Source organism: Pezoporus flaviventris, unplaced genomic scaffold (assembly GCF_033815535.1).
Source record: "Pezoporus flaviventris isolate CSIRO_AGI_PZ_B2104156 unplaced genomic scaffold, CSIRO_AGI_Pfla_v1 ptg000072l, whole genome shotgun sequence".
Taxonomy (NCBI): domain Eukaryota; kingdom Metazoa; phylum Chordata; class Aves; order Psittaciformes; family Psittacidae; genus Pezoporus; species Pezoporus flaviventris.
This window is the reverse complement of record NW_026892620.1, coordinates 4,919,928-4,941,121: the sequence shown is the minus strand read 5'-3', so window position 1 is coordinate 4,941,121 and position 21,194 is coordinate 4,919,928. Positions and strand designations below refer to the sequence as shown.

The window sequence follows — 21,194 nt, the reverse complement described above, 5'->3', positions numbered from 1 at the left end:
CTTCAGGAGGAGTCTAATTGCTTTATTGATTCTCTTTGTAGCAATCCCCTGGCTTTACCGATTGCCAAGCAAGACAGTTTGCTGGAGAAAGACACCATGTTTAAAGATGCAGCTAAAGGCTTATGTAAGCAGCAATCTCAGGACAGTGCATCTGAAAATGTCACTGTGAACATTGCTACCAAACTTGAACAGGTAACAGCATGCAGTTTCTTGAACTATTCATCAGTGCTTAGGTCTGGAAATTGTAAACTTAATGAAGTCAAAGGCCACAGTAATTTTTTTTCCCCTTCACTACACAGCAATATCATTTGCACTGTGAAGCCTTGTCTCCTTGATCACTCCCTGCAATCAGTCTGGCCCTGCAGAGTTCCCTCTGCAAATTGAACAGCTGCTTTCTGCCAGCTACTGGTGGCAGGTCTGGGGCTGTGGCAGTCAGAGGGCTCCTCAAATTCTATTCATGGTTCACAACAGAGGAGGAACAACTGTTAATGCTGCCCAAAGTGTGCTCTTATCCCCAACTTCAGATTAAAAAAAAAAAAAAAACAAAATGAAACACAACCTAGAATACTGCAAAACAGAAAGAATGTCTAAGGAATATTAAGTTGCAAAGTAAGTGACTGTAATTTAAACATAGGAATTGACAGATCTACAGCTGCAGTGTAAACTCCCTTTCTTGTGCTAATGCATTATGGTACAGGCACTGATTATTTTGATACCCTTTACAGTTTTCTCCACAGGATCACAATCTCATTCAGTATATAGGTTGAATGAAGAATGCAAAAGGAGGCAATTTTCTGTTGCTTGTAAAACTAGTATGCCCTAACTTTGAATGTTTAGGACTTAAATTTTATTTTCTTTTGTTGTTTTTTTTTTGGTTGGTTTTTTTTTTTTTTTGGTTGGTTGGTTGGTTTTTGTTCAAGAGATTTTATTTTCTTTTACATGCATTTGGGAAACATATTCCAGAAGTGTTTAGGTATTAAAAAAACCCAACCAAAAAACCCCAAACCCTTGTTTTCAAAAAGCCACAAAACAACCCTCTCTTTCCCCTCTCCACCTTTAGAATTGGGGGGTGGAGGAGAGAATTTCCATCTAAATTTACTGTAGATTTGAAGCATAACAAAGGAGCAAAATACTGATTACATTTAAACCATGTTAATTTAAAAAACCTGCATAACTAACTACCTTGGCAGAAGCATGCACACTCCGTGGCTTTTTTTTCTGAATGTGTTTCAGAGGAGCATGTTGATCGTATGAGATCAATCAGTGAGTTCATATGTCAATCATATGAGTCAGTCTCTGAAATTCCTCAGCTTTGGGATCCCATAGAGCACTGAGTTCCCTATTCAGTCAGAAGATACCACAACATGTTTTGCACTTGGCTTACATCTTGTTTTCATGTCATACAATTTCTGGCCTTGCTGACTGTGCAGTGATACGATGAAATCACAGTCAATCTGAAAGAAAAGCACTGCTGGTCAGAAAAGTAAACGCTTGCAACCCTGTTAAGAGGAATATAACTGTAGGAAAAGGGGCATTTAGCCTCGGGTCTTGCTGAGACTGTTGCTTGCTTCTAGATGTTCAACAGAAGAGTGGACAGGAACACATATACTTTCTTCTGCTTGATTCTGTTTTGGTGCAGACCTAGCTAAAGTTATTCAGATTTTCATAATCCTGAAACTAAACTTTTGCCTTATAGTTTTGTGTAGTAAAACACATGCAGAAACTGACTGAGAGAGGAACAGCTGATGTAACAGGTGACAAGTAGCAACCAGAGGCTGTGTGAATAGTTTTGTCCTCCACCATGATCTGGAGTCACTGCAGGGTCCCAGGGCAGATTTCCAAGAATTTTACTTCTTCTGGTGTTTCACCATACTGCAGTGGAACTTCCCACAGTAGTTACAATTCAAAGACAGGACAGCAGAATTAATAGTGAATCACTTTTAGCTCTATTAGCTGAGAAATTTCTGCAGAAAACACTGTGAAATTCTGCTCTGTGTGAGCTAGAAGGAATGAGTATCTTGTGGTCTTTTAGAAGCAGTAAAAACTACAAACCTTGCCCAGTATCTGCAGTTGCTGAATAAGGAGTGATGCTCCTGTGGAAAAGAATAAGCAGGAACAGTCCTACCTGGGAAATCGGCACTAACAGGGGATAAGTTAGAAACTGCTATTTCAGTGTGTTTTTAAATGACTGGTTGCATTAAAAAAAAAAAAAAAAAAATCATAGCACTCACTTGCTAAGGGCGTAATGAGCTTTGGCTCTTACAGACAAAAGAGGGTAAAACAGTTTAATCACTTCAGGAAACAGTTTAATTTTAGTAAACTAAAGAATTCCCATATTTTGACAAATAAAAGTATGAACTTTTTTCTTTTCTGAAGTGACATAATTGTGACCCTGGGAATATGGGGATTGTGTTCTATACCATGTGCCATGCATTACAAACTGTAAGATATATACATGTATCTGTATTTGTGTACATAATACGTGCATACTACTTTTCAGAGATGATACTTCCAATTAACACATTTCTTTTTTTATTTCACAACTTGGGAATTAAATTTTTTATTTAGTGCTGCTACCAAAGGAAAGCTTTGAATAACCGCTTTCCACTAACCCTGCCATTGGGTATGCTAATTCTAATGAGTTTCATGATCTTTTACCAGTTGTGTTCCAAACTGCACTAAAAGTAATCATGTTCTGTTTAATTTTTCAATAGGATATGTGGAGTCATTACTTGGATTTTATGTTCATATATTATTAAAATAGATCAGCATGATATTTCATACGCTTTGTGTCAGAAAAATCATACATTCTTAGGCAATATGACATGCAGATTAAGCCTTTTTTGAGGGATCAGAGGGAAAAATTTCATCTTATTACCTCTAAAAGATGCATTTGTAATAGAGAAAGCTTGTAACTTTTTTGGCTTTGGGAAAACTAACAGCTCAAATTTATATGTAGCCTCAAGGTTTTTTAATTGCAAAAGTGATGGAAAAGAGCCTTAACAAAATAGTATTTCTCATGAAGTAATATTTTTATTACATGAAGCATAGAGATGGGGATCAAATAACTACATCGATAAAGCATTAGGGGTCTCTCTTGGCTTGTATTAGCTTTTGCTTTTCCTAGGTAAAAGATGTTCTTTGATCATCTCTAATGTCAAGGTCTGTGCTGCCAAACAAAGAAAGCAATATGAATAATTTCCAGAATTTTATCATAGCTGGCAGTTTCTCTTCCCCTCATCTGGGAAGGATATTTTTCTGATAGCAGATTGAAATTACTGGCCTGGAATTGAATTGCGTGCTTCGTGCTGCAAATAAATGTAGATTAAACCTTTTCTTTTTCTTAATTGTTTTTTTTAAAAAAAATATTTTGTCTTTTGTCTTACAATTCTTGTTTACATATTGTTGTCTATATGAACTGGGTGATAGGGTATCCCCTGATGCCCCTATGATTGTTTTAGTATCATTTACCACATACACAAGGGACAGCTATGTATATCATAGTATTATACAAGAGCTAGAATACTTATTTCAGTGACATAAGTACATAAAAAAATAAAAATCATTAGAGAATGTTATATGAGCAGATAGTGAATGCTGTTCATGTAATTAAATGAGTAAATGGGAATCCTCATTGATAGCATTACAAAAATCTCAAAACCTAATAACTTGAACAGGCATAGTTATATTGGAACTTATGTTGTATTTATGGTTATTTCTCTGTCTCATGAAATATGCATCATGCAATCAGGATGATAGCCAGATGCCTGCATGCACTGAGGTGAAAAAATGGAGAAAACTCATCTGTATGCTCAGAAAAACAGAAGAACAGAATTTGAAAGTGCCCACAAATAAGTTATTATTAACGAAAAGAATGTTTACTACCAAGTAAAATAGGTTGTTGTGAGTTTAATGCATTTAGAAGTGTTTTTTTTTCTGTGTGATTTGTTTGCTCATTGAATTTTGATGCAGAGTCTGATAGAAAATGCTGAATCACTAAATCCTAAACTTCATGGGGAAAAAAAAAGTTGATGGAGAAAGATTTCAATTACCTTCCTTGGGAGTTTAACTGAGCACTTTGCATTTCTAACTGTCTATAGCGTCAGTATCTTTGGCTATACCTGGATTATGAAATTAAAAGAAGCCAGGGCCTGTTCTCTGGCAAAAGGCTATGGGGGCGTGGGTCAGTGCACATCCATAAGACAAAAAATGAGGCCATGCCCAAACAGCCTGTGGGAAATAACTGTTGACATATGACCTGAATGATACCTAATGCAAGAGTGTTAGCTGGCATGAGTCAAGAATGTACAACAAAGTCTGCTAACAATTCAGAAAACACGGAGTATCCCAAGCAGTGCTCAAATCCAAACCTTTCTTTTATTTACAAATTAAGACATTTGTGTCCAGCTTAGAATAAGTTTAATCTTTACAAATTAAGAAAAGCTACCTGGCAAGAAGGAACCTGGGAGTTCTGATTTACACTGCTGAACATGAGCCAGTGTGTACCCAGGCAGTCAAGAAGGCCAACAGCATTCTGGCCTTTATCAGCAATCATGTGGCCAGCAGGGTCAGGGGAGTGATCCTGCTATACTCAGCACTTGTGAGGCCACACCTGGAATACTGTGTGTTCAGTTCTCGGCCCCTCACTACAAGAAAGACATTGAGGTGCTGGAGCAGGTCCAGAAAAGGGCAACAAAGCTGGTGAAGGGTCTTGAGAACAAGTCTTACGAGGAGCAGCTGAGAGAACTGGGGTTGTTTAGTCTGGAGAAGAGAAGGCTTGGAGACCTTACTACTCTCTATAACTACCTGAAAGGAGGATGAAGCAAGGAGGTGGCTGATCTCTCAAGTAACAAGTGATAGGACAAGAGGAAATGTCCTCAAGCTGCACCAGAGGAGATTTAGACTGGATATTAGGAAGAAATTATTCACTGAGAGGGTGACCAGGTATTGGAATAGAGTGCCCAGGGAAGTGGTGGAATCTCTATCCCTGGAAGTGTTCAGAAACCATGTAGATGAAGCCCTCAGTGACATGGTTTAGTGGTGACCTTGGCAGTCCTGGGGTAGCAGTTGGACTTGGTGATCTTAAAGGTCTTTTCCAACCTAACTGATTCTGTGATTCTAAGAGAAGCTCAGTCTCTGGCTCAGGTGTTCTGAGTTTTCGTAGCACACAAGGGAATATAGGGAAGACCTTTGCCTGCTTTGTTCCTGCAAATCAGGTGAGCACACTATAAGGGAAAGAGGCCACAGTTCTGTCTTTCATCTGCTTTCCCTCTACAAGACACTTAAATAAGTTATTGGAATTCTTTTGTTCATTTTGTTCTGTTCAGGTGTGCATCATCAAAAACAAATGTCAAAATGTAATTTATTTTTTTGCCAAGTGGAATTCTTATTTTCTAGACAGGCTTACATCCAACTGCCATGATTAAAACCAAAAAGAGCAAGAAATGCCATGCTGTGTGTGACAAAACATCTGTGTTCACTTTAATGTGGTGGGAAGTAAACCTCTAAGCTAGGTAGACAGAAAGACACAGACAGATATGGTAGGCAAGCTGTGTATTTGTCTTGTTTTCTTGTTTGCAATGTATGTTCTGAAAATTTAAATATTTTAAGAAAGTATTTTAATTAGAAAGGAAAAAGGAGAATAGTCACAGTAACATTTTGATAGAATCCACCATTTTAGAATACATGTCTTTTGGAAAAAAGAAAATAAAAAATTGGTGAGATGAGGACTGTGGAAGGTAAAGCTGATGAAATATTTAGACAGAAAACCCCAACAAGGTTCTATTCTATGTCACAAGGGCAAGTGATATCCAGTGTTGTGATGTCTGGTCTGCATTTTTGTTTCTTCTTGGTAAAACAGAAGAGTAAGAAATGACATCTGGTTCATAACTGTTCAATGAATATTTTCATACTGGTATTCAGTACTCCTGTTTTTAGGAGAAACATACTGGCACGGTCAAAGATATATGATATAGAAAAGATACAAAATTGTATGTAATTAATCCTGCTCTTTTTTTTGGACTCCAAACTTCTCAGTGTTTGCTCCTGGTCATCTAAAAATTTCATGTGAATGAGTATGTGCATGTTTCAAGAATCTTGAAACATTGAGACAAAGAGATATTGATAGTCTTATTGCATTAAGATTAAATTCTTCAGCAAGATTGCACAGTGCAGCTCTGACAAATGTACGAAGAGAGCCCAGAGCATCATGATTTCTGCCCTAGACCTTGAACGTATGGAAACAATAGAAATTCAGTAGTTTGGGACCAGTACTGGGACCAGAACCCCAGTATTAAGCACCAGTATCCATAATCTTTGGGGCCTTCTCCTCGCCAGAAGCAAACTCCATGTTTCCGCCCAAATCTCCCAGTCTGCTCACTACTTCTGCTGCTGACTTTCTGCCACTGCCAGAGGTTGAGGGTGCTGAGTTGTTGTCAAAGAAAGGGCAGTATCTGCTTTTCTCCCAAGCCTTCATTTTAGGGCAGAACAGTAGAAAGAACAAATTCCATCTTCTTTGTCCGTTCTCAAAATAGGCACAGAGAGAGTATTTTAGTTACTGCTGAACAAACAATTCAGATAATTCTACCATCATTCACATGGTAGTTTCTGTTTCTCGGTATTCTTTTAGCATGCTCACATTTCTTTCAGCTGACATAAGAAAGGAACCAGCCTACATTTTAAGTGTAGATAATAATTTATAAGCACACAGTTTAATGTATGAGTGTTTATTTTGTCTTTAATCAGATTTCCATTATCACAGATTGTTTTTTCCTCCTATTCTGTCATTTGGATTTTTTTTTTTCCCCCTTGGCATTTATTTTGCCTCACAGAGCTTTTATTATTCCTTCTAAATCTCAAAAAAGTTTAACTCATTTTATTCATCAGTTTTGGCTAAAGTAGCTGCTTCTAAATCTCTTCTGGTCTCCTTGACAACATGATACCCAGTTCTTATTAACTTCCTTCTATCCTACAGGAAAAATGGTAATAGAATTTTAAATCTGATATGACGAAGAGTAGTATAAGAGCTATGTTAAATGGTGGACAATAAATAGTTTACAAGTGCACTAACTAGTCTTGATTTCTTTTGCCATAAACATTTAATGAAGAGAGCAGGAGAATTGCATTTAAGCTGGGAATCTTTATGGGTTCAGGAGTTTCAAATGGCACCGTACTAGGGTCTGTGTTCTTAAGAGCCCATCAGATTCATGCCGTTATTCACCTTAACATTGATAATATTTTTTTATGTTCTTCTCTTGCTTAAGAATAATGATGTGTGATTGTCTGGGAGGAGTGACAACTTTCCAGTTTCCTAATTCTCTTTTTTTTTCCCCACAAATTCTAGTAATCAAAGTTTATACTTTTTTGGGGGGTTAGAACATTACACTATGGAATGATCAGTTGTGAAGTTACTTTATTTCTCTAATTTGTGTTTTCTAGATCAAGCTAATGCCTCCAGCTCCAAATGATGACCTGGCTTCTCTGAGTGAGCTAACAGACAGCAGCCTGCTTTATGAGATTCAGAAGCGTTTCAATAATAATCAGATATATGTGAGTTTTTATTCATCTATAAACAATAAGATTTCAAAAAAGAACAAATGATAGAATAGGAAAGATAGGTTTAGTGTCATAATTACTAGACAGTAACCTGGACTCATGACTAATATTTAAATGGATGATGACGTGTGTGTAAGCCCCACAATTTCTCAAGTTTATACAGGGAAGCAGAAATAAAAATGGATTAACACTTCAGATAAATTTGGGTACAATTTATGTGTGTTTATTTACAAAGGAAGTATATTGTTAAAAATCTATGGGTACATGTAATCTTCTTCCTCAAACCACCAAAAGATCCTTCCATCTTTATCATCTTAATTTTAATAGCGAATATGATTACTGGAAATTTTAAAGAAATTTAGATTTTAAAAGCTGAGAATTCAGCATGGGAAATTTATCTCTTCTTGTATTACAGAAATTTATTTCTATATTGTAATGTTAATTATCTAAATACCAAATGAAATAATTATAACAAGATTTTATAAATAAGATTTTATTACAAAAAGCAGGTTTTCTGGGTTATGCCATAACAAACTGGGGAGGCATGTGGCTAAGCATAGATTACTTCTGGAGAAAAATCTGCACTTGGAAATTTTTGTATCCCTGTTCATATCTTATTCATAATTACTGAACAGCTGAGTGACACGTTAATGTGAAACATGCAAATAGTTTTTAAATGTGTAAGTTGATTGCACTGTTTAGACTAAAGGATATAGGGAATTGGCATGTTTCTGTGAATGCCTTTGAAATTATGGGAACTGTAATTCTAGGTGTTCAGCATTCAATGATAACAAAAATTCTGGGTTTTAGAATCATGGATAAAATTCTATTTTATTATGAGTATTTATTTTTCTTTATCCCACTTTCAAATAAGTCAAACACAGATAACTTTAACTGAATTTGGGAGGATCCACATAAAGTTAGTACTTATAAAAACAAAGTCTTATTCAGTCTCTTCAGAGTCAGAGATCTGGCATTTTTGCATTCTAAGAGCATAATAAAGCAGCAACTACTTATCTGAAGTGAGAAGTGTATCAGCAGGGGTGACCTACAATCTTATGCTCACATATGAATGTTTAAATATGAAATAATAAAATCTTGGCACCTTTGCAAGTAGTTGATGGTTCACTAATTTTAATATAGCCAGGATTGTTTTTTTCCATATGCATGTACATATGTTCATATACACATACATATGCAGAAATACTTTCATATATATCAATTGCTCTGTCTTATTTCATGAGCAACAAATTTTAATGTATCAGTTCTGGGTAATCAATATAGTATTTATAAATTATGTCATCTATCCCATAAAAAATTGCATTTGGAACTTGTTTATGTGGTAGGCATCTCACATTTTTGTAGTTTAACAAATGGTAAATGACAAATTAACTTTCAAATAATCCACCAGTAATATATGCAGTGCAATTCTGTGCATAATTTTCCATTATGAATAAATCAGTTTTATTACAAAAAGAATAATTAATGCTGTCTGAATTGTAATTTTAGACCTCAATTTAAAGTTATGAAATTAAAAGCTCTGATTTTGCAAATTATGTTTAACATGTTGATAGCTGGATTTAAGAGGTTTTGCCAAAAATCCTTTCTGGAAGAAAGCCATTAGTGTCCTTAAAGATTTAATTTATTACTTAGTAAACCAATTATATCTTCTTTTTTCAGACTTACATTGGTGATATACTGTTGCTTGTTAACCCATTTAAAGAACTTCCTATTTATTCTGCCATGGTAAGCATTCTATCTTTAAAATGTTACAGTGTGGATCTTTTTCTGTGAATTTGTAAAATCCATCTGGCAGTCCAAACCCATGAAATTAATTAACATGCATGCCATTTTTATGTTGAGAACGTATTAGTTTTAATTTTTTTACCTTTTTTTTTATTTCTTCCAAGATACCACCATTTTTTGCTGTGTCTTATTTGTAAAACAGTCATTTTGATAATGTTTTGTATGAGCAGTAGCACTTCCTATTGTTTGAAAATCATTCTTGGTGTATAACATGACTTTGGTGGTTTCTGTCACAGCTAAACTTGCAAAACTGAGATGCATACTTCATGCATTGGTTGTTTGCGTTCACATCCCCCCCCCCCCTCCCCCCTTGCCCAAAACATGATTATGGAGATAACAACCCTGAATAGTACAGAAAGGCTCAAAATGTCTGTCTGTGCTCCACACCAGACCACTCTGTTCAGACACGCTACAGGCAATGAGTGTGAAGTGCTCATCATGAGCTTAGCAGTACACTGGGGCTGTCGTAAAGAGGTGTCTTGTGTTGGGCACAGGCAGTGTATGGGCAAGAGGGACTTGAGTCCATGTGTGCACAGTCATATGCATAAAGCCATATAAGAAGTGCTTCAGATGTTTCTCTCCTGAGTAACAGTACTCTTAGATTTCTAATCTTTCACTTATGAGACAGACTTAATTATGCTATGATTTACAAGAGGCTTATTATTTCAGTACCTAGACATTGACACTAACTTAAGTAGATGCTGTAGATCAGTGGGAGTAACATAAATTCAAATGTTTCATCTCTACTTCATCCTCAGCCATTTTAGAGACATAGCATTAGCATGTTAGCGTAACTGTTAATTAGTGTGTCAGTGTGTTGTGTCTGTCCTCCCCCCTTCTTTCCCTCCCCCCCCCCAAGTTATTTACTTGTTGATGCACTGGGATCACATTACTGCACAGAGATCAGGCTCCCTGTTGTGTTAGGGAATGTTCAAATATGTTCATTCAGCTTACAAGAATTGTCGAGGATGCAAAGTTTGGGAAGTAAATTGTAATCTGTGTCTGTTTGCCATGTCATGTGGCTTTGTGTGTATTGGTACTAAATTTGAGAGAAAGAAACACTGTGACATTCAATGGCAGGAGCAGCAGATTTCGAGTTGGGAGACTAAATTTAGTTTCTTGAAATGGAAATCATCCATCATCCCCAAGGTTTTAGATGACGGCATTGTTTCCTGTCATTGTGTATTTTGCATTAGTGGCATGGTTTTGTGCACCAAAAGAAAACTGTAAAGAAAAAGAGTTTATGTGGCAAGTTTGCATGTTAAAATGTTTCCTGAGTGTTTTCTGCATCTTCTCTTGAGCTCTCCATAATAGATCTATTTTAGCAAGTTTAGCATGAGACACTTTTTGTCCTGTAATTGTTTTGGTCACCTTGCAATATCACTTTTTTTTTATTCCAGCATTACTATCTGCATGGTATTGTGCATTAGGTAGGTGTTTCCCAGGTGACCAGAAGAACATGGTTGTAAAATAGCTCTTTTGCGTGATTTTTTAAATGCTCAAATGCACTGCAGCAGCTTAGCTGGTATTATATTGAAGTCTGTAAGTGTTTGATGGTCTGTATGTTAACATAATAACAATATATGATGCCAGTTCCTTAGTAGACACTGACATGCTATACGATGTGGCTCATTAGTTAGCCTTTTTTTTTTTCAGGTGTGTGGTTTGTTAGCTGTCCATAAAAGAACGCAAAGATGTATTGGGCATGATACTACTTTTAAAACAAGGATGAAGCAATGAAAAGTTTATAATGTACATTTTTCAATAACAGCAACACTTTAGTTTTTTTCCCTCTCTTTTTCAAAAACACTTTCATAAGTCCTCAGCAATCTTTATTTTACCCTACACTGATCTCCCACACTTATTTCCAATAGAATTCTACTGAAATATTTTTCTAAGCAATTATTCACTCAGAAATGCCATAAAGGATCATATGTTAATGGGCACTTATATGCGTTGCTTCGTATGCAATTCAGTGCAGTTGCAAGGTGATAATATTAATGCATTTTTACACATAAATAGAGTGTACTACTACACTGTACATTACAGTACCACTATTCTACCAGGAACACACAGATGTCACTTCAAAATTAACTGTTGGTAGAAGTGCTTGTGCTATGGCCATCCTGCTTTGTTACATTTGTGCAGAATTTACTTGTGTCCAAATACATACTTGAAGTTGGTATACAGGCAAATATCGAAGCATGCAAAGCTTTTGCAACATTATGTAATGAGCATTAAGTGTGTGAAGGTTTTTCTTTCTTTGTGATATGCCAAAAGGTTTCTTGAGAATCGGTGTGTATTTAATCTTGTTTAGTTGAGTAGCTCAAAGGCCTGAATGAGAAAAGGGATGTATTCTGGAGGATTCATTCAGCCACATCATTGTAGATGCCTCAAGATTCAATAGTTTAGTATCTAAATAAATGACAGGCGTGGGACGGGAAGGAGTGGTAAGCACCTGATTAGTTTGGAGAAAGGAGCAAATATGTGATGGCACTGTAGTGGAAAGGATGTTAGAATAGTTACAGAAAACAAGACATGATGGAAAGGAAGTGATTTGGTTAAGTGACAGCAACCAGTATAATTCTAAATACTTCATAGTGTTCCAGTTGTCCCCCAGCAGCCATGGGTTTCTGTAGAGCCTGTGTTAATTTTCTAAACCCATGAAAGGGTTTGAAAAAAGCCATATAAAAAGGTAGGTAAAATATTTATTTAAGAATATTTGTAAAATGGTGTGGTGTTTCTGCTCACAATCTTATCTAAATCACAGTCTGTATTTTCTTTATATGTATTTATTCTGAAAGAGCAGAATTGTAAATATTAGGAATTTATGTAATTTTTCTAAAATCTACTTGATATGAGCTTGAAGAACATCAGGATATCCTCAGAAAAAAATTAGTGTTTTAAGTAGCAGATTATCATTTCTACTCATTAAGCTTTAAGGACTGAACATGTTGTCTCCTATGCGTACCACAAGAGTTATTCTGTAGTGCAGGGAGCTCCTTTGTGGGAGACTGCTCTGACATGTAATAAATGAATTTGAAGTTAAGACATTGAAGAGCTATAAACATGAGGTATAAACAACTAACTTACTTACTAGGTTTTGTTTTACTCAGTGCACAGACCATTATTGTTGAGCCCTCTAGTTATGTTTATGTTATATCTCTATTAGATAATCAGATCTGTGCTTACAGCTCTGTTTAATTAAAATCTTCATAGATACTGTAATGGTACCTCTTATACACGTACAGAGATTCTGTTCATAATGCTTAGTGAGCTTTACAAAAGGCCCAGGATTAGGAGGGTGAAATATAATCAGTTTGAAATGTATTGATTGTGTTAATTTTCTGCAATTTTTCAGGTCACTCAGCTTTATTTAAGTAACTCTGGAAAACTGTGTTCCTCACTTCCCCCACATATATTTTCCTGTGCTGAAAGAGCTTACCACATGCTATTCAAGGAGCAACGTCCTCAGTGCTTTATCCTCAGGTGAAAATTTATCTTTCTATTAACTAATTTGTAACTCCTGCCTTTCAGCTGTTTCCCCTGGGCCTCAGCAGTTAAGATTTTAATTTTATTTTTTCCTCCAACTGATTTCTTTCTGCATACTGTTCTTTGTACCATACATTAGAGCAAAATAGAACTGAAAAAGGTTTAATTACTTCTGAAGTTCATAAATTCTCTTGAGGAATTGCCACTCTATGGAGCTGCATCTAATTAGGAACAAAGAGTTAATAGTAAGGAATTCAAAACTGCTGTGTGTGCCTGCTGTTGTATGGATCAGTATTAGAATCTCATAACTATAAAAATGGGAAGTGCTTGACTAGATTATAAACCTCGGTGTTGGGGCACCTGTATTGGAGCATCTGCTGTGCCTCACATGTTAATGTGGCCATGAGCTTATTAAGGTTTCCAACTTCAGAAAGGACTTTAACCAGTTCCTTTATTCACAGTGTTGTTTCAAGGATAAATAACTTCAAGACTGTGAATAAATGTATGAGAAATCTCCAGTGAAACCCAAATATGGCAGGACAAATTTTGATTTCATTTGGAACTTTTCACCCCAAATCTGTTACTCCTTTTTCCTCTTCCACCCCACCTGAAAGCAATGAGTCTGGTGGATTTAAAATAGTTGCTCAAAGAAATTTTTTACTCAGTCTTGTCACTTTGACAGTTGCAATGCTCTGAAATATTGGCAAGGTTTTGCAGAACTTCATGGGAGACACGAAAAAAAACAACCAACAGGTTGATTTTGCTATGGACAGGAATAAAGGCTTATCCATTTGATAAATATTGTAATTGCTCTTGAGTTACCTCAATTATAAGAAAATTTAATAACATGAAATGTTGAGGATATGATAATGAAAAGCAGCTAAAAATGCTGCTTTAAAGTTTCAGTAGTAAAAATGAACACATAAATACAATCCAATTATGTTGCATTCTGTTTATGTGGATACAAGACGACTGTGAGCATTGAAGTTCTCTGTATTAAGTCTTCAAATACATATGAATATTGTAATTAAATGTTTCCTTTAAAAGCATAGTTCATAAAACAACATAGTTTAAAAATTTCTAAATTGGAAATGTATAAACTATTCATTTGTGGAACTAACTGTCAATTGGTTGAAACAAATGGTAACTTTTTTATAACCTAATCAGAATGGCATAGTTACTTTTTTATCCAGAGAGCATTCACATTTAAGCCAGAAGTACAAGCAATATTAGGAAGTTGCTACTGTATGTTCCTATTATCTTGTGGTATCAATTCTTGTTTAGGTATAATAATTTTGATTAAAAAAAGAAATATCCAAAGGCACTGTTTTCAGCATTTTCTTCAAAGGAGGAATTTGAGACACTTGCTAATTGCTTAATATGTTGGTGAAGTTGCCTGTAAGTGTAGACAGAGAAGAAGCAGAAAATAATATTTACTAACACTTCAAGAAAAAGGCCCACTGCCAAGTTAAGTATTGGTAGTAGTACACAAAAAATATTGTACTTAATAATGAATGCTTTGATATTGGGGGATACTGATAAAGCTACTCATAATTTCATATGAGGATGTCAAGGCATGTGTTAAGCCCCACTGTCTTCACCCCTGCCCAGCCCCCTGTATCTCCATCAGTGACTTGATGGAGAATTTGACAAGAGAATGCTCTGTCAATAGCATCATCATTTGTCATTTGTATATCTAGACATCTAGGCATATCATAGATACACTGTCCTAAAGTATCCCTTATGTGGATAATTAATTAGAGCAAAACTGTAAAAATGAAAGCTGAAAAGAAAGCATCTGGTAATTTAGAATAGGAGATAAGTATAGCTGCAACTCAACAGAAACAGCTAGGAACAGGTCTTTTTAAATAACTTTCTTCTGCGAGCACTAAATCAGAAAGTAATTGGGATCTTTCAGAAGTTAATAAGGAGGAAATAAAAATGAGATATTCTCATTATAGGAGAATTGAGTCCATTGCTATAATCTAAATAATATCTGAAAAGTAAAGCTGATATAGGAAGTTTTCATTGGCTTTCTGACAACAAAAATGACAATAATCATCTGAAAAATATCCATAACGTAACTCAAGTTATTCATCTACCCCCTTCCTATCGCCTGATCATGTGTGTGTGCATGTGTGTGATCAAAATGGATTTCTGCTTTCTTGCTATTTCAGCTGTAAAACAACATTAGCTGTCAACAAGAGAAGATTTTTCCACCACTGTGGGGAAATGATTCGTCGCATACATCTATGCTAATAAACAGCATGGAGTAGGCCCTGAGGGCATGTGGTATAGCATTCAGTCAGCTTTTCTTTAATTTTTTGCTTGAAGAGGGTTATGTGGAGAAATTTTCAAGATCTCAGTTTTATTTCCTATAAGAACCAAATAACCACAATTCTGCAGTCCTGCAATACTCCAAAATACCTTCAGTTACAAAGCTGAGTTGTGGATACTTTTCTGTGCATGCATATATATAGTGCGATGAATGCACACAGTAGCAAACTTTAAAAGTTAGAAACATACACTTCCCTCTAATGTGGAATAACAGGATTGAACGAAGATGGGACAGCTTAGAAAAGCACTCTGCAGCTAGAAAGGCCATTTCATATAACTGCTGAGAAAGAAGGAGACAGTGGGTAAACAAATAAAAAGGACTCATAGATCCATGAGAACGTTACACTGGAATAAGCTGTCTAGTATTGCGTTTGTCTTTATACCTTTGGCTGCTTGTTTCCTCATTTTCATGCCATCCTTTGTGTCAACACAGATGTTGAGGTAGTGGCATGGTGAACTGGGGTAGAAGAACACTCATTCTAAGGTCAAAATTATACCTGCGAAGGTGGTGGTGACATTAGGAGCTATTTTAACCGAAATCCATTCCAAACCCAAATTCCCTAGAAGGGCAGTGAGTTGCCAGAGCAGGGCTGGCAGGGCTCACCAGTTTCTGCAGTGGTTTTGGTTTAGACTGAATAGTTTCTAGAATCCCAATACCATGTTTGCTGTTGCTGTAATATTGTAATGGTTGATGTGACACTGTCCAAGTCAGAGCTCTTACAATGAGGCGTATCGGTATGCCAAGAGGAAAATAGCCACACCAAATTGGAAGGGTGTTAGTTTTATTTGTTTTTACTAGTAGTAAATCCACTGAAAGTAAATTAACCCTGTGGCTATGCACTTATCTCAAGATTAAATTCCCTTGATGTATGCAAGATAACACCATTTTGGCATATGAGCACACTTGGAACTGCACACTGAGAGCACACTTTCGCCTTATTATTTTTTTTTTTTTTTTTTTTTTTTTTTTAATCTGGTCACTTCACAGCTGGTCAAGTGTTCACTCACTGAAATCTGGTGTTTTACAACAGGAGAGCATTTGGCCAAATTATTTAAAAATTTACTGCCAGTTATTTAGAATTGCTTTTAGTTTATACTAAGCAGTCATCACTCATAATGCTTAACACAAAGAGTTGGCTTTGTATAAACTACAAAAAAAGTTACAGAATAAAAGAACATGATGTTACGATCTTGTATAGCCAAAAGATAGACTATTTGTAATTATCTTCCATCGACTGCGTTTTGCTCCTGCTATTCAGGATATGAAAATGCATTAAGCACTGACAAGGTAAGTGAGAAGCTGTCTAAGAAGCTTAAGGATAGTTTATAGGCTTGTTAAAACCTAAGGATCCTTAGTTAAGCCAATGGTTTATGGGATGGTGATGGCTGATTTGGTGAATAAAAAAGTCATAATTAATATATCAAATGAAATGTTACAATTTTGTATATGTTAGCAGCCAGGAGTATCAATATCTAATTGTTTTCTTGTGATATAAATCATATTTTTAAGCCAAATAATCTGGAACAGAGAGAAATCCTTGTCTTCTAAAGTGTAGCTCCTTTTGAAAGCTTATTATTTCCTCATTTTTCCTCCACAGGCATTCTGTTCAAGTTAATACTTTTTTTTTTAAATTATAATCAAATATATTATACATGCAGTGAGCTACTGCAGTACACATTATATTTAGCAGTCTTTCTTGCATATTTATTTTTAAATCTTGAAACCGCAGTCCTAGATTAAGACCAAGTGGCTCACGTATATACTCTGCAAATTAAGAAGAAATTATTCTGGCCCACTAAAATTTTGTAAGTTTATTCTCTTCCCTGGATATATCATACTGTCAGAACGAAAGTTTTAGGTAGTAATGATCACCATTTAGGGTGTTAGAATGAGATTGGTTTCAGAAGTTCATACAAAATAGCATGCATATCTATGTTCATGTTTTAAAAATTGGTGGAAATCTTATCTGAACAAATTCTGTCAGAAGTTTTCCATCATTTCTGATTATAATTTAAGTACTGAAGAAGTAGAGCTTTTTGTTTGTTTTGTTAAGTATTCCTGCACTTCTGAATGTGATACCTTTGGTCAGTATTGAAAATGGAACACAGACAAATAAACCGCTGTCACTTTTATTGTCTGAAATGGCAGGTACATTCCTCCTTACATGTTGTATGTCTTATGTTTTTCCATAAACAGATGATTTATAGGATTTGTTTATACTGAAATTGACACTTGCTCAAACAATAATGAGCCAGTTATCTGAATTCATAAAAATTTAGAGAAGCCTGGCTAATATGCAGAAAGTTAGAGTAAGCAAGATGTACTTTTCAGTGCTTGCAGGAATTATTTCTTAAAATTTTGTCTGGGGTTTGCTATTTTTCTGACTATTTTAGCTGGGCTTCCTTTGTTAACTAGCTGTGCATGATGGTTCTGTCTTTCCACATCCTAGTCACCCTCCAGCCAGTAACTTTTGAACATACTGGCCACTAATAGCTATGGTGTTCTCAGAGCCGGGGTATTCACACAGGCTTTGTGGTTTTGGGGAGCCGTCACTTAGTCATTGTAGCTCCAACCACAGCTATTCTGAAAGGGAACGGCAAAGCAGTTTGGCAAGCACATGCTTAGCTCTGAGCTCACTGCATGAGTGGCCCAGTGACCCAGTTAGACTGGCACAAGATAACAGAAGAGCTGGATGATAATCCAAGTGCAGTGGATTTACAGGGTTTAGCTTCTTTAGTTCCCCAGCTTGTAGAACGTCTTACGGTCTTTGCTTCATGTCTTTCTATTTCCATACTTCTAACTGGATGTTTTCATAAGAATTATTGTTATGAATGTTTTATTTCAAAACAGAGGGTGGTTTTTTTTTCCCCACTAGTGATATTATTTTAAGATTTGGAGACTAGAGTTGTAATTAAGGTTGTATTAACAAAATATTAATAAAGAAATAGTAGGAACCAGGCCCTCCCTCCGGTAGTTATATAGGAAAGCTAAAAAGCCAAAGAAGAGACAAAATGAGAAAGCTTACTGGAACTCACCTGAAGCCCATGGTGGGCACAGGATTTAAAATTCTCTTTGCCTTCTTTGCTTTGCCTGTTTTGTAATTCCTTCTAAGGCAGTTTTATTGTGGAAGAATGCTTCTCTGCTGTGATTCTAACTTGTCCTTCACCTCCAAACAAAAGTTCTAAGGAACTAATGAACTTTGTTCATATAGTAAATTACATTTTGAAAAATATAGTGGTGAAAAAAAACATTTAAAATAGAGAAGAGGAATTGTTTTCTAAACAGAATTAAATTATTAAAGCAAAGACATTGTGGACAATGGAAACTTTACAAAAATTTTTATTCAGCCTCAAAGGAAATGGAATAAACAAGATGTGGTTCAAGGTGCTCAATTACTTTTTCATTTATTGCCCCAAATGTTCCAAACAATGATATCAATAATTAAAAATTCACCTAACATTGCATTTCTTTCTCAGTGCTTCAATCTGTGTTTCACTGGGAGTGAAATGCACAGAGCAAGTAAGCGACATTGAGTTTCACTTTCAGCAGCCAAGTTCTAGTGAATTCTGACCCCTGAACTGTACTCTAGAAACCAGTTTACTCATCAAGCTCCCAGTACACTGCTGGACAAAATGTCACACTGTAAAATTAACAGTTGAGCTGAGAGTGTCAAGTCTTTGTAGCTGTGTCACTGCATTGTTTAGGAAACAGTAATCTTGAGAAGACACATTGAAGAAGGAACAGAATCTGTCCATTTTGTATACACTGACATGGTCTTGTGTTTTCTGAGCCACAGTTAGTTTGCAGTGAAAAACAAAGCATAGCTTTATTTAAAAAGTGAAACAAATTAATTATTAAGTGGGGAAACCTATGGTGAACACTCCAGTTTCTTTGTGTAAGAAGCATTCTTTTCATTTTTCTATTTTTAATTATAGTTTGCATGCCTGCTTTGTAATAATAATAATGCGTCAAATGTTATTTTAGCTTATCTTCCCCCTCCAAATTTCTCCAATTGTGAGAAAGTTTTATTGAAAAATAACTCCAGCCTGATAACTGTGGAAAAGCCTTATGCTGTAGAAGCATAAGATGAGGTTGGGCCTAAACACGCAAAATATAAAATGCTACAATTTGTTAAATATCAAGTCTTGTTCAGACCTCAGAATCCACAGAAATATCTATCTGCAGTATAGAAAGGGCTGTACACATTGGGCAAACTGTGAGCTGTTACAAACTATGAATTAGTTCAGGTCTGATTTTCAAACATATATAAATACTTCTGCTCAGTGGCTCCGTTTGTTTTAACTTCAGAGATGTTCCTTAACAGCTGACATAACCAAAGAGCCACTGTACCTAATCTTGATGATAACCTGTGGTATACTGATAGCAGGTTGCAGCTGTGATTTTGGATTAACTATGTTGTGGAGGGACAAAATTATTTCATCATCATGACACACAGGTGCCAGTAAGACTGGCCTGTGTGAGTGGGTAGTAGGAGAGGTGGTGCAAGATGGATTTATATCTGTCTGTAAACTCACTGACTTCTGGGGTAATACAGGCATAAGATCTATAATTTGCAAAGGTGTGAAATATCTAGGGGAAAAGTATCACAGGACTAATGTCCTGTTTCACTTTTTTTCTGTTCCTGTCACTGATAAAAGGCAAAGGATCTTGTAATTCGGATACTATTAAAAAAAGAGAAGGCTAATGCTGCATAAGAACAGAGGCAGCCATGGTACAATTAGCATTTGGAGAGTGAAGTCATTGTTAAAAGGGCAAAGATGCATGCAGATTTTAGAGGGTGACCTCAAGTATCATCTGACTTTTGAAACTCTTTCAGAAAGTCAGAAGCTGAAGATACGAGCAAGGGATACAACACCTACAAAGCACCCTGCCAATTTTGTAGATCTTCTGTAGAGATACTAGTTTCATATTAGCTATGACAGTGACCTTTCACATGATTTCTTTCATTCTAAGATCTGGGTTAAATATGGCTTTGTGAGCTATTATTTGAGGTCTTTGCATAACATATATCCAGGTTGCAAACCTTTGCTGTCTTGGATGACAAACTTCCTACTGATACCAATAGGAGCCTGTAGTTCTGGGTCAGACTTGAACTCATTATAGACACATGAATGACATAGATAAAAGCAGTTTTACACATCGCATATAGTAATGAGACATCTGTCTTGTTACCTAAGACTAGAGTTTACTAGGCAAACAAATAAGATATTCACCAGATCAGCATGTATGTCCCATGAGAATTGAATGAGCTTAAATAGTGCAGAGATCCTGTCTGCGTATGAAGACCTTTTTGTCCTTCCCTCTTTTGTTTCTTCATTTAATTGATTTCTCCTCTGAAGTGAGATCTGAATATCTAAAACAATGGCCAGACAGGTACTATATTTTGCTGCCCTCTCATATTCAGAAACTAAACTATACAGATAATAAAACTGACAAGCCCAAGGCAGTTGTACTTGTGAAAAATCTAGCTGGCTGTTGTTGAAACAGCCACTTAAATTTAATCAAGCAGATAAATGAAGGAGCATTAAATTACATTTTGTTTGTTTCAGTTGTCTATAAAGAAAACAACTTCTTACAATTCAAGTAAGAAATTCTTGCATGAATTTCTTGATCAGGCTTCACTAGCTTCATCCTTTCCATCTCTTTTGTTTCTTTTCCTTCCTTCTCCATGCTTAAAGTGCACCACTAAGTTTGCTCCTTTCCTCCATTCCCTTTCTCTCATCTCCATTGTTCATATTGCCTTTTACCTTGTTTTCTTTGCTCATTTCCCCCCTCAGAGATTCTCATTCTTTGGAATGTTTATTCCACATCATGAACAAGAAATTAAGTGAAACAGGATCACTGAAGAGTGTATTGCACTGCAGAAACTGGGCAGGTTGTAAAATCAATCACCTTTTCGTTTCTTTCCTTCTGGTTCCTTTCCTATTTCCTTTCCCTTCTTCCTGTTGCATTCTATGCTTTTGTTTCCTTCTGAACCCCATCA

The 21,194-nt window shown here is 35.9% G+C and overlaps 1 protein-coding gene across 6 annotated transcripts in view; it reads left to right on the top strand.

Moving 5' to 3' along the window:
• Nucleotides 1–21,194, top strand: part of MYO16 (myosin XVI) — a 381,803-nt gene that overhangs the window by 205,651 nt on the left and 154,958 nt on the right. For all 6 annotated transcript variants that reach the window (XM_061472784.1, XM_061472779.1, XM_061472778.1 and 3 more), the window contains 4 exons: nucleotides 42–192; nucleotides 7,438–7,548; nucleotides 9,235–9,300; nucleotides 12,722–12,849. In XM_061472784.1, coding sequence (XP_061328768.1) covers nucleotides 42–192; nucleotides 7,438–7,548; nucleotides 9,235–9,300; nucleotides 12,722–12,849 — 456 coding nt within the window. The remainder of the gene's footprint in view (nucleotides 1–41; nucleotides 193–7,437; nucleotides 7,549–9,234; nucleotides 9,301–12,721; nucleotides 12,850–21,194) is intronic.